This window comes from Tubulanus polymorphus, chromosome 6 (genome assembly GCF_964204645.1).
Source record: "Tubulanus polymorphus chromosome 6, tnTubPoly1.2, whole genome shotgun sequence".
Taxonomy (NCBI): domain Eukaryota; kingdom Metazoa; phylum Nemertea; class Palaeonemertea; order Tubulaniformes; family Tubulanidae; genus Tubulanus; species Tubulanus polymorphus.
In genome coordinates this window covers 7,578,981-7,592,265 of record NC_134030.1, presented here as the reverse complement: position 1 = coordinate 7,592,265, position 13,285 = coordinate 7,578,981, and the positions used below count along the sequence as shown (strand labels likewise).

Sequence of the window (13,285 nt, the reverse complement as noted above, 5' to 3'; positions counted from 1 at the left end):
GGTAGATGAAACGTATCTGTTATGCCCTGTTATGTCCTAGATGAATATTGCGCACAACGTATCTGTTATGCCCTGTTACCGGTATGTCCTAGATGAATATTGCGCAAAATAAGAATTTGATCGATTTTGAAGAGTATTATGTTTACATGCAATCAGCTGTGCCGCAGGGCATATTTCATTGTACTGTCTATATTAACTATTAGATAATTTACTATAGCGTGTATATATACTCTCGGCGCTGTTGCTGCCGCGCACCAAGGCAATCAAAAACGTATAAAATCCAGAAAACGTGAACGGTAGTGAACTGAGAAAGGTGTGATACGGTTATAGACACCGCGATGTTCGGCCACCTTTCTGCGCGGATACACGAGTGAAAGAAGATAGGACATTTCATCAGCTTTATAATACAGTTTTGATTAGATTCGCCAGTCAGCGATTGAGGTTTGAATTGATTTATTCACCGCAACAACCAACAACGACGACTACGGATGATGGGAGTTGTTGTAGCAGGCATCTGTTGCTCTGCTGCTGCATGTAGTACGCGGTGCAGCCTATATTACGGTACATTCTACGCTGATCGCTTTGCATCAACGGGATTAATGTAGCAGTGCACCTTGTGAATGGATATTTAATCTTTCTGTGAGAGAGATATCATCATCGGGTATGTGCAATTCTCACTTTCTCGTATCTGATTACACAGTCATTGAATAAGACCATCTTCCACATATACGGAGGGCTGGATGGTGTACAATCTTTCTAAAGCACGCATTCCGTCAGCCTTGTTTGTAACCAGAGTTCATATAACTTAATCCGAACGCCATCCACTGATTCCGTGTAGAAAATGGGCCTTCATCGATCTAGGTTTATTGAAATCTCTACAAAGACGGCTCAGGTGGTATATTGTTCAGCGCGTTGATAAAGCTGAAATATTGACTGTCACATAGAAAGAAGACTTTTATACCGAATGCGGTAGTTGATGGAAAGTTGAATTTACTTTCAATCTGATTACACGAAATGCATCTTGCTGATAAAGGTCTTCAGGCACATAGGTCTACTTTGGAATATTAACAGTAGGTAGGCCTACCTTTGAAACAGAAAATCAAATTGATATAAAAATCCTGATTTGGATCATCTATTACTGTAGTTCGAATCAGATTACCAAAATGAACACCTTTATATACATCAGATGATCAGTTGCAAGAGACTGATCTACTGAAGCTGTCAAGCCAATCTGGCATTGATGCCTGATTTGATCAATGAACTCATTTAATTGACGTCGCCCACATACAAACAGCCGCTTGTCAAAAGAATCCATGGTAGAAGGATGCTTGATGTTAGTCAAGGCCACGACTACAGTGAGTGAGTAGGTGGTTTTAGTCGGATATTCTTTCCCAAGGTCAGGCAACATTCATGGAAGTTCCATTGTTGGGATTCACTTTCTAAACATTAGTTGATATTCAGCGGTGGAATCCAGAGGCAGACTTTGACTTGATCACAAAGAAATGAAAAGGGCAAGTATCCATGGGCTTTCATGAGACCCTTATTCTCTTACTGTCTGTCTGTGGGTCTGGGTATTTGTCTTTCATTGATTTGTTGATAGTGGGTCGTTCTTGATGAAACTTGGATACAATGTGAGTATGGGGTCTAGTTATGCAGTGCAAAGAATGGGCCCAGTGCGCCATCTTGTGGCAGAACTAGGCACAAAAACTGTTTTTCAGCAACATGGCCTTGAAGATGACATGGGAATGGCAGAGTTTAAGCCTGAGCCCGAGAACTGTTGTCGCCTATGACTTGTATTAAGTTTACAGTAAAGTTCTTACACTGTACCAGAAGAAAACTTACCAAAAAGCAGTTAAAACTAGTTACTATCTATCATTACTCTGTATCAGCAGCTACACAGATCTTTTTGAGTTTTTGGCCATAGTTCTATGAACATTGTGAGCTCCTCGTCAAAATTAATCGAATTGGGTTTCGACTTAAGCTGTAATGTTAATAAGTTTTATATCGATGTAAGTACTCCGATAACTGAAGTGAGACGAGGTTGAATTATTTAGCGCATTCTGTATTGATGATGTGTCACCCGAATGAAACTACTGCCGTGCATCTATCGACGATGATGTGTAATGTGATGAGTCCTTGTATATGCCTTTCCTCCCCGTCTCCTCTCTCTCTCTCGGCGCCCTCTCCTCTCCCCTCTGGAGGATCTCCTCACTTCGTCGCACTACATTCAACACTCGCATTTCCATCAAGAGCGAACCATCGATCGGTTGCAACACGTCTCGACCTTGTAATAGCAAATATTGATGAACGCTTCTCCCTGAGATCTGCCCGACTGATATCAGAGCCTTTCCCCGATATAGGACGCTGGTTGAAGGAGCCTACGTAGCGATCGTCTTTCATCGATTTTCATGTTTCGTTCGGTAATGCCGTTCTTCATCGTGGATATATGGAGGGGAGTTTTTTTGTCATTATTTCCTCGCGCAAAACATCGCGTAGTAACTGAAAAATGAATTTACGTAATTGACATGCACAGCGAAATGATATATATTTTTTTTCAATATTCGATATACACTGATGAACCAATGAAAAGCTATGCGGTATCTGTTTAAAACACATGTTATTATATACGCATGATTCGATAATAAAATGATGAACCAGTATTTGGGTTCAATGTGCTCTCCTTCAATGTGCTTCAATGTGTTAAGCGCATCAGTATTTGCAGAACTCTGTTACACAAACCCGATCTACGAGATCTACAAGATTCAATCTCATTTGTTGTGAATTGCACTAACTGTTTCCGGCCAAAAACTGAAATAGTTCAGCAACCTTAGTTAGAATTTCTCCATCCCCTGACAGTTTTGAAACACAGTTAAAAAGTTTTTTAATGGCACCTGTTGGAGAGATGAACGCTTTGTGCATACTTTCTATGGAAAAATGCTATACAAGCACTTATTATTATTATTATCATTATTTTTATTATTGTTATTATTTCATTGGTATCTTTGGTATCAAACCGCTCATAATCAATAGTTGATTTCAACCCTCCTCTATGTGCTCATGTTTTCAAAGTTATTTACAATGAAATGTCAAATTTCCAACCAGAAATATAAACATACTTTATGAACTGTTTCTTTAACGGCCTCAACAAGCAATTGATTCGTACATAATAATAGCTGGATAAACGCAATACATTCATGTGCCGAAACTGACGGTTTGTCAGGTTTGTCATGTTCAGTTATCGATGCTACTTGGTTATTCTCGTTTCGCTTAGTGATATGTTATATACATTTGCTGTTTGGTCGGGAGACACTTGCTTGTGATGAAATTGATGACAGTTAACTCGTTAATGACCTGTTGTATATAACACGTATGGGTATAGAGAATGGTGTGCACCCTACTGAATAAAACATAGCTTTACTTCATTAATGACTGTCGTCGTCGTTACAGTCGCTGCGGGCTACCGCTCGGCGCTCCACGCCACCTCACCCGGGGACTAACCACAATCGGATGCGGTTGATAATTGATAAAGCCTCTCGCGACCTTTTTAAATCTCAGTGCACTGCAGTATTGTGAATTATTTATAGCAGCTCTAACGCAGCACCCACGCCCCTAGATAAATGACTCGATTGATAATGTCCGGTATAATCTCGCGCACTCAGCCGATGACTGCGTCAAGTTTGAAGAGGTCACTTTCAGGACAGGTGTTCACTCCCCCGCAACACCACAAACCCACCCACCCCCTTCCCCCTATGATACACCCCCGCATACACCACCCACAAACGATGCCGTGTAACAACATTCATCTGAATAATGGCGCAGCAGATCATTGCTGACTATCTTCACCATCCACGCAACTATAAGTGGAGGCAGCTCCGGAATCGTGATCCTCGGCGAATACCGAGCAATTGGCACGAATATCGTTCAGTCTACCATCAAACATAATCAATAAAATACAAATAACGACGGATATTCATCGTATGATTGATCAAGAAGGTTAACGGACATCAGACTAAATCCACGCGGACGGATTGAGATATAAGAGCGATTAATTTTTTTCAATATGCATTGGATGTTTTTGCTGCCTTTGAAATTAGCTAATGATCGCGTGGATATCTGTCGAAGATATGAACGAAAAGCGTGCAAGGCAAACTTGGCCAAGAGAGCCATAAATGATGATTTGGGGAGAATTTATGCACAAGGCAAACCAGATTGTTAAAAATGATAGAATGAAAAAAATGAAAAAAATCGAATTAGGCTAACGAATCTACTTTTCGGAAATCTGGATCAGTTCGAATTCCGATTCTGGTCTGATCCATCAATATAAACCAATCGTTGAGCCACTGGCTGTGTTTCTAAATGTATAAATGCATACACTTTGAATAATGAATTCTGTCTTGGATGAATAGTTTGAATAGTCACGAGTGATGTGGATTATGCGTTTATATCCCAACTGTTTGAGACGCTGTTGTCTCGGATCTGGGTAACCGCGTTTTCATAGCATCGACTCCGAATATGCGATCATTGAGATGCTAATAACGGACGAGACAATGCTCCCGCCGGGCTTAGCGGGCTGCGCGCACGCTGCGGGTCGCATTCTAATTCGCCGCCGAATAAATCGAATACGAAAGTGAATGATTGAATGAATTGAAAATCGCAATTCTCAATAATCGTCATCCGAAGCAATAAACGATCGATATAAAGAAATTGAATATAGAGCAAACGGCGCGTGAGGAGGAGGTGGAGAGAGTGTCTGACAGATCTGCTAGTCGCATTCCCGCTTGCCGCTCTCACTTATCAGTTATCAATACTGTTTGCGGCGTTCAATTTATAATCACTTCGATAGTTATTGATCGGTATTTATCGTTATCTATATTGCTTTTCGGGTTATGAGGACATCAGAACATACCTGTAGTAAACGGTATACTAAAACGTCGGCCGGAATTGCGAGTTATGATTTTCAAAAGGATATACAGATAACGCGTGTCGGATTTGGCCTCTTTCGAAATGTCAGATATGGTTTATTAGGATGTGTTGCATTACTTTCTGAAACCTTCTCCAATTTGTCACCACTTACTTTTCAGTGCATGCATTTTTGAACGTAGCTTGTTGTCAACTTGTTAATGTCGATAGGTTTGCAGCCCAATTAGTCGGCTTAAGCATTTCTTTTTCATCGGACTGACATGTAGGTTATAGCTGATGACGGCGTTATTCAGTAGGCGTTTCTGTTGAAGGGAATTTCAGGAAATGTGATAAAAGTTCATCCGCGCAATTAGCGATATTGTCCTTATCAGGCTGATCAATCACTTATACAACATGAGATACCAAGAGCAACGTTAGGTCGTGTGTTTCACCATCGCCAGTCTTCATGAACCGAGTACGAAATTCTACTTTGTTTTTCAGTTAAATCAGCTGTTTCTTTGGGCGATATTGAAAACGTTGCATTATTGAAGTGCAACCATTCTCTATAAAGCCTATATAAAAAGTCACAAGCCAAATCGAGCAAAAGCCATCCCAGACATTAAGTAACTATCGTACTACCCCGAGGAGAAATCCATAAAGCATGTATGTTCCTCTTTACAAAATGGCAACTTTGAATCGTTAATTTTTAAGCGACGAATTTACGGGCCCGCGGCTGGAGACAGCGAATATAATGAATCGAAGTTCCCCCTCGCGCTTCCGGGTGTCACCACATTATCTCGCGTGTTTAAGTGACAAAGCCACTTAGCGTTACGTTTGATTAAATAAAAGTTTTTTTCGTTGCGCGAGACGAATAATTGAAAAGTTTCTCGTTATGCGATTTACAGTCGTCGCGCGGTTCGAGAGATAATTAATTTTTCAGAAAATCTGGCGTGAAACTGTACCGCGTATCACATGACACAAATTCCATTACGGACGATGACGATACCCAATTTTCTATTCGAATAGTGTGTTTAGGTTTGTCTGAGGAATGAATTATTTCTCATCAATTGTAAGCGTTCTGCTCAACATAGTTTGGTCTCGTGGGGCAGAAAGTCTAGAGAACACGTGTGCTGTATAAGTCAATTTTGACTGGGATGCAATCTTTTGAGGCCACTCTAGCCATGAGTGGGGTAACTTTCAGCCCAAGGCATGCGATATAGCATCCTCCCTCGGCGGGGATTCGAACCTGATGCTATGAAACCCTGCCACACTAGCCTGAACGTGCAGCTACATGCGCGCCTTAGATGATGCCGTTATTAGCCAATCATAACTCCTGTTTTATTTTAGCCCGGGTTTTTCCAATTATAGTTTATCCACGACATCTGCCTCATTTGGTATTCGTTGTTGTGTTACTGGCAAGATCTAGCATCACCTTTATAACCTGATGGATGGCCAGGAACTGAATTAAGTAAGTTAACGTTATGGAAGAGGCTCTCATTATAAAATGGTCGCGTCGGGTTCGTTCGAGGAAGTCATTTTATTTCCTGCTCCGGTTGTGCGGGACCTGCGTCGGAAAACGGTATTTGCATCCCCCTGGAGATGCTGTGATCTATCATCTTCAGGTGACACGCCATACGTCTGATAAATGCTAACTTCTGCATCATCGGGGGATTCAAACGTACCGAACCCACGCTACCGACGAGCTGTAAACTATGCACCCGCGTTACGACGTCGACGGCGGCATTCATTTGTATGAATTATTCTCACGATAGGTCAACAGTAATAGGCCGTGAAATTTCCCAATTGTGCTCGTCGGTAGGGTCTGTATTGCGGGAGCCGGAAGGAAATATCAAGATACGGTGGCGACCCGGCCTCGTGGAACGTCGCGATTCTATTTCCGGCGGCAGCGCGGTTATACCGATTCATATCTGTTTTCCCAGTGATAGACTTTTTCATCCATCGTCGTCGATAAAAATTGGTCTCTTTGATGCATCGTCTTTTTCTGATCGGCGAAGTTAGTTAAGGCTCGTACGTAATGCAAGAAGCGGGAAAGTCGTAAGCAGCGAAGCCTTTCCAATTAGCAGTATTTTTCGACTGCCAAGATATGGTCTTGAAAAACTAGCTTCTAGTAATATCGAATTTGTTGCCTTCGGTTGTCGCCGCAAACTTCAACCGTATTACTTGACGACTCGTAGGCATCAAAAGACGCGCCAGGTTCATTACCGTTTTATAACTTCATAGCCAATATCCTGTATATAGTGACACTCAGGAAGTTTCTTCACACTGCGTACAAAGGGATCGAGCGCCCGTGTATAGACATTGCCGCGCTCTCTCGTAACTGATACCCGGAAAATGGCGAAACGATGTCTTCGCCGCGAGCGAAAATTGTTCGAGCGGAAAGCAGATGGTTTTGCTTTTAAATGCGTTAGTTTTTTGCCGGAAATCTGTTTACGACGAGGAATAATTTCCTTCGTCATTCGCGGCCGGTGACGTATCACATTTATTCAATTCCAACCTAACCGATTGAGAGAACATTGCCATTCGTTCGAATCGCTTTGCGTTATAGTTGTCAACGTTGTCGGGATTTTAAAACCGATTCGAAATCGATAGTTATTCGCAGAGGCGTGTTTAAGCTTTCTTTATAGAACGTGAATGATCATGGAATGCGATTACGTATCGGCCGTCGTCGCTGTATGATGTGAAAACGTATCAAATACGTATTTATCATTTTTGGCGTCAGCATGATTACAGCCGTCGCGTCAGGATTAGCGGATGACATTTCACCAGTCTTAAAATAAAATGTGGAATTTCGCAAAATTAAATAGATAACTATTCTATTAGTTTTTGATATGTTCAAGTCAGTTCACCAGTTGTGAATTAGATTTGTCTTCCTGGTGGGCGACAATTAAACTCCCTGCAATGAAGTGTATGGGTAAACTTGTGTCAGCTCATATGTCCTCCATCCTTGGACACGATCGTGTCCGGAGGTATCCTAAACTACCAGCTCTCTTCTTGTAACTTTACACACACGTTTGTTTTGATATGTACTTGTGCACCTGCGTTTTATTTTGTGGCTGGATCCAAGATGGCTGACTGGCAGCTATATTTGTTTTCTTGGACGATTAATACATGAAAAACATGATGTCAGATAAACTTCTAAATGAAGCAGGTTTGATAATGAGGATGTGTTGCAGACATAAAGTTGGTAGAATGATAAGCTGGGCAAAGCTTTAAGGTCACATGATATTCCATGTGGCCACCAGTTCGAAAAAGTGACAATTTCAAATCACATCGCAAATGAAACATATTTCAAGATATGTTGCAGATATGCAGCCCATGGATTGATATGCTCCTGTGCAATTTTTCAAGGTCACATGATTTTTCATTTGGCCACCAGGAGACGCTGAATATGTGAAAAAGAGACGGTTTTGGATTTACTTCTAAATGAAGCAGATTTTTGCAATTATTTGTAGCAGATATGTAGTCCATGGCATCCTGGGGGAGAGTGTATTGCAGGTGGTATTTTAGGCCAATGGGCATAACTAGTTTTGATTAGATTTCAAAACGAATTGGAACCCTGAAATTAAGTCTAGACTCAGGATTCTTGAGATGTTTGTCCTGTTTATCACCTTTAGTCCGTAAATACTATTGATACAAAACTCATCAAGCATTTTTAAGCTCAGACAGTTTTTGTGAATCGTAACCCGAAGGAATCCGTATGTACCTCTATGTCTGAGGGATGCAGACAGCAAGAGTATTTGCTGTATCAGCTAATATCAATCAAAGGGGTTAAGTTGGAAGATATAAGCAGTAACCTACTCAACGATTTCACTTTTGCGTACGGTTTTTATTTGAGCAGCGCTGTTTCGACTAGTTGAAGCGAATCACTTTCGTCATTACTACTCCGAAGAGAATCTCGAAGTATTTATGCAGCCCTACCTCGATAAATTGGTCGTTGGTTGATATGAGGTTTTAATATCATTGATAGAAGACAGCGAAGAGTCGCTCGGGCAAATATTAATAAACCATCATTCTTTGATACGATCTCAGGGCTGTGGTTCAATTTCGGGTCTATAATTTTCGGCCGAGTAATTTTCTACGGTTTTCAGGATATATTGTATGATGGTACTTCAGAGATCTGCTCGTACATTTCTAACCTATCAAATAGATGATTTCCGATTCAATATGCCGTGATTCCATCCCCTACGCGTTTGCCATTTCTAGCGGAGTAATGAGGGAATATGAAGAAGTTAATTGAGATTTATTCATCTGCCTTGCCTACGGTAAAACCGACCTGTGTTTAGTTTCGATTTTCACTTCAGACGATCGACATCAAAGTCGTCTTCGTTAATTGCCTGAAACTGAAAGAAATCATCGCTATTCCGTCTGCCCGGTTACTTTACTCTTAGGAGTTTTGAATTTCAGTTGCGATAAACCAAGCCGTGCCAATCAACTTCTACGACGGCGGGGACGGCGAATCGAATTAAGACGCCATGATTAATGAATCATTACGGAATCGGCCAATAGTTTCCATGTTAACGGCGAAATGTTCAGAAATACACATCGAGGTTTAAATAGCTTCGATTTCCATTAACCAAGTGTTTTAGGCTGTGCAAACTGTTGTTGTACCTGTAAAAACAGCGTCTATTTGAACATGACATTGCAATAACGGTATCTTGAACTATGAAGTGGTCGCATGCTTAGTATGCACTGGTTTAAAATCATTGAAACCATGCAGCGGTTTCAAAAAATATTAATTGCAGATTTACTGTCCTACTTTTTAACAATTTTTGAACAAATTGTTCTCATCGATTGATGCTGGGTTAGATGAAAATATTTCAGCGACATTTCTGATGATGTATTGATTTTTGTTTTTTAGAATTGTCCAATAACGCGAATCAACGTCGAGAAATACAAAAACTAGAAGAGATTGCCGATGAAGCCGATCGAAAACCGGCAATCGCTGAAAATGGACCTTTGTCTCCGTCGATGATTACGAAAGGTGCTAAAACGCAATCTGAATTCGTCGGGACAGTCGCTTTATCGAAAAATGCAACTGAAAATCAGCCGGAGTCTAAAGCTGGTGCTCATAATGTAGGTGATAACGTTTTTGAATCCACAAACCAAACAAAAGTGATAATTCACAACAATGTGCCTAGTAGTAATAGCGATAACAGAGCGAGTCCGCGTTTAGATGTGAAAGCAGCGTACGGAGAACAGTTAACAGGGGCCGATATCGGTTTTATTGTGCATCGTGATAGTTTGGAAAACGTCGGTTTTACCGATAAAGTATCGCGCTTCGAACAGTGGATGAAAACAAAAGACTCGATGATGCAACGCGATCCGTCGCCGCGGCGGTCTGTGGAAAAAGAGATGGCTATTATAAAACACAGTCCGCTGAACAGTCTGATGAACGGGCCGGATACTCCACCAGAGGGCGTTAAACCGTGGGAAGCCAGCGAACGTAGTAGAACGGCCCCGCAAATCGAGGATAAATCGTCGGGTACAAAAAGATTATTGGAAGTCGGTGCCAAATCACCATCGCATTCAGTTGATTCTAAAATTCTAGAGCGAGGCTCATCTGCGAATTTAGAAACGCCGCAAAATGTGTGTCCCAGTAATTCGCAAAAGTCTCCGAAAAATACAAATTCGTCATCGGAATCGCGTGGTAGTTCTATTGTTAGTGAAAATAATCAAGACCTCGGTCAGCAACAACAGGTTTGTACGGACGCATCTTCTGGTGATTTATATGCAAAACACAGCGGCGAAAAACTGTTCACGAGAAATACTGCTGTAACGCGGGTGTCGATGTGTGGTATAGTCGAAGGGCCTCGCACGCCGTCGCCATCGGTTAACAACGCGCCGCAAGCAAGACCCGAGTCGAGTTCATCGAACGCACGCAATAATAGTTCCATAACGTCGAACGGCGACAATCCGCATAGCACTTCCAGTAGTTTAACATCGTTGAACTCGATTACGAGCAGTACGAGCTCCGTTCACAGCACGGACAGTTCGCGAAAAAGTTCGAAAGACAATCATCAAACGCGAAAAAATTTGAGCGCGTCGCCTGTGCCGCCGCCTGTGCCAAAACACGCCGTTCCCATATCACCCGTCAGTGACGTGCAACAATGCCTCGAGTCTGATTACGATTCCGTGCCGTCGCCGAAGGTGAAATCACCTACGAGGAAACTACCCGACGTTCCGAGCGATGACATTCAGCTAAGAGTCATATCGCTGACTCGTCAGTTGCCAGAATCACCGGCACGAAAGCAAATGACGTCGCCAACTCGAAAGTTACCGCCTCTACCGACGGAAGACATTTCCGAAATCAGTTCGCGCCCATTACCCAAGCTGCCTAATTCGAAGGAGTCGAAAGACAAAAGTAAATCCGCTCCCGCTCCTCCCCCGTTAAAACCGAAACCTAATCTTACCAATCAGAATCTGAGTTTAGGTAAAAGTCATGAAATGAAAGGCCAAGCCAAACATTCAAAAACGAAGAACACAGCTTTGCCCGAGCTTCCCGCAGAGGCGAAACAAGAACGTAAACTAGAGACTTCTACGGATCACGTGTCAACGGTTGATGAATTAAAACCGGAGCCAGACGTACCGTCGCCTCAAACTACTGAAAATCAAGTGACCTTAATAGACAGACGCAATAACGGTGACGTCGAAAGCGCTGACAGCAGTTACAGTTCGGTGGATGAATTGGAAATGAGTCGCAGTTCCGTTATCGGTCTGGATCCCGCAGAGCTGACGTCGAGTCAGATTGATTTGTCGGAGAAACACCGCGTGATCGTCCGTGCGCGAAAACACGAACAGGAACTCGAGAGAGCGGAAAAGCAACGCCTCGAAGAGATATTGAACATGTGCGCTGAATACGAAAAAACGATGGGTCGAAAAGAAACACAACAACAGCCGCAGCGACAACAACCGCCGTCTGAGATCATCGCGCGGAACGCAGCCGTGCACGAAGAAAAATCGGATATCGCGAATTCACTCGAGCGTAGGACGAAGACAACAATCAAAACCAACGGCTCGTTTAACAAAGTCGGTTCTCCGAGTTTGACGAATAAAGACGGCACCGTTTTCGAGTTCAAACATCGTCGGCAAGGGTCAACGTCGTCGGCGTCTGAGGATGACGAATTCGGTAGTTCGGATTCGGGCACGATTAAACGTCGACCGACGAACATTTCGTCTGATTTCAATAACGGCGGCTGCGACGCGGCGATAGCCGACACGAAATCTACGCCGACGCCCGAATCCGAACACAAACATATCGCGTCTTTGTCGCAAAAACTTAAAGACGGTAATAAAACTCAAGTCGAAGTTCATCATCAGTCGTTTCGACAGTCGGACCTACAAGGGCATAAGATACCCAAATCGCCGTTGATGGGACAGCGGGCATTCGGATCGGTCGACCGCCGTAATGCTAAATCGGTCACCACTCAGGATGCGGTGCCTGAACCAAAAACGGAGAAAACTAAATCGCATCGGAATAATGAAACAAAAGAGGGCGCCACTGCTTCAACAAGTACCGACTGTCATATCATCGTTCCCGTAGCCAGCGATGCACCACCGAAGTCGCCATCTCAGGTAAGTACTTTCGTTATTGAATAGACCCTTCCTTTAAAGATTGCAGCTGCATCCCAAAACAACTCGATTCGATCAATAGACACTTCCAGATACATGGCTTAGAAATCTTCCAATCTGAGCTTGTAGGTTATTTGATGATGTCATAGGGGCTTTAGAAGGCAGCAATAGTTAATGAAGCATGCACAGTGCATTCAGCCGACTATTGTGAATACGGCTAGCTGATCCTGTGTCAATATTAAAACCCCACAAGTCATCAATTGAATATTTCCCTTGCTGTGTGTAATCAAGAGAAAATCCATACCACGAACGCAACTCATCCATAAAAACCCTCAGAAAAAGGGAAATTGTTGTCGATCTAATTAATTATGCGTGACCGCTTATTCAGAGCTTTTTATTCAGGCAGATTTTTGTGTCTTGACTTGAATCAGTATTATGTAGCATTTAGAATTGTAAATTGAATGGGTCTCTGCGCATTGATGTAAATTATAGCTCCATTGTTATTCAAAAAGATTGTGCTCTTCGAAGATCCCTTTTATTGTAGATAGTTGAGACTATTTTCAATCTCGATATATAGTTGTTTCACCCATGATATAAATTCAACAAACTTATTCCTTTTGTTCTGAAGTTTCAGAGGATAACTTCCACCCATCTTCAGAGATTTATATTTGAAAATAATTATTTGAATCGTATTTTCAAATAAATCTCTGAAGATGGTTGGAAGTAATCCTCCCGAAACGTCAGACCGTAAATTATAAGAACTGTTTGTTGAATTTATATTGTGGGCGAAACAACC

General features: G+C 42.2%; 1 protein-coding gene across 4 annotated transcripts in view; it reads left to right on the top strand.

Annotated features, from left to right (window-relative positions):
* Positions 1-13,285, top strand: part of LOC141907874 (uncharacterized) — a 62,569-nt gene that overhangs the window by 25,046 nt on the left and 24,238 nt on the right. For all 4 annotated transcript variants that reach the window (XR_012619550.1, XM_074797628.1, XM_074797627.1 and 1 more), the window contains one exon: positions 9,779-12,492. Coding sequence is in view for 3 of the 4 variants with exons in the window: in XM_074797628.1 (XP_074653729.1) it covers positions 9,779-12,492 (2,714 nt within the window). In the remaining variant the exon portion in view is untranslated. The remainder of the gene's footprint in view (positions 1-9,778; positions 12,493-13,285) is intronic.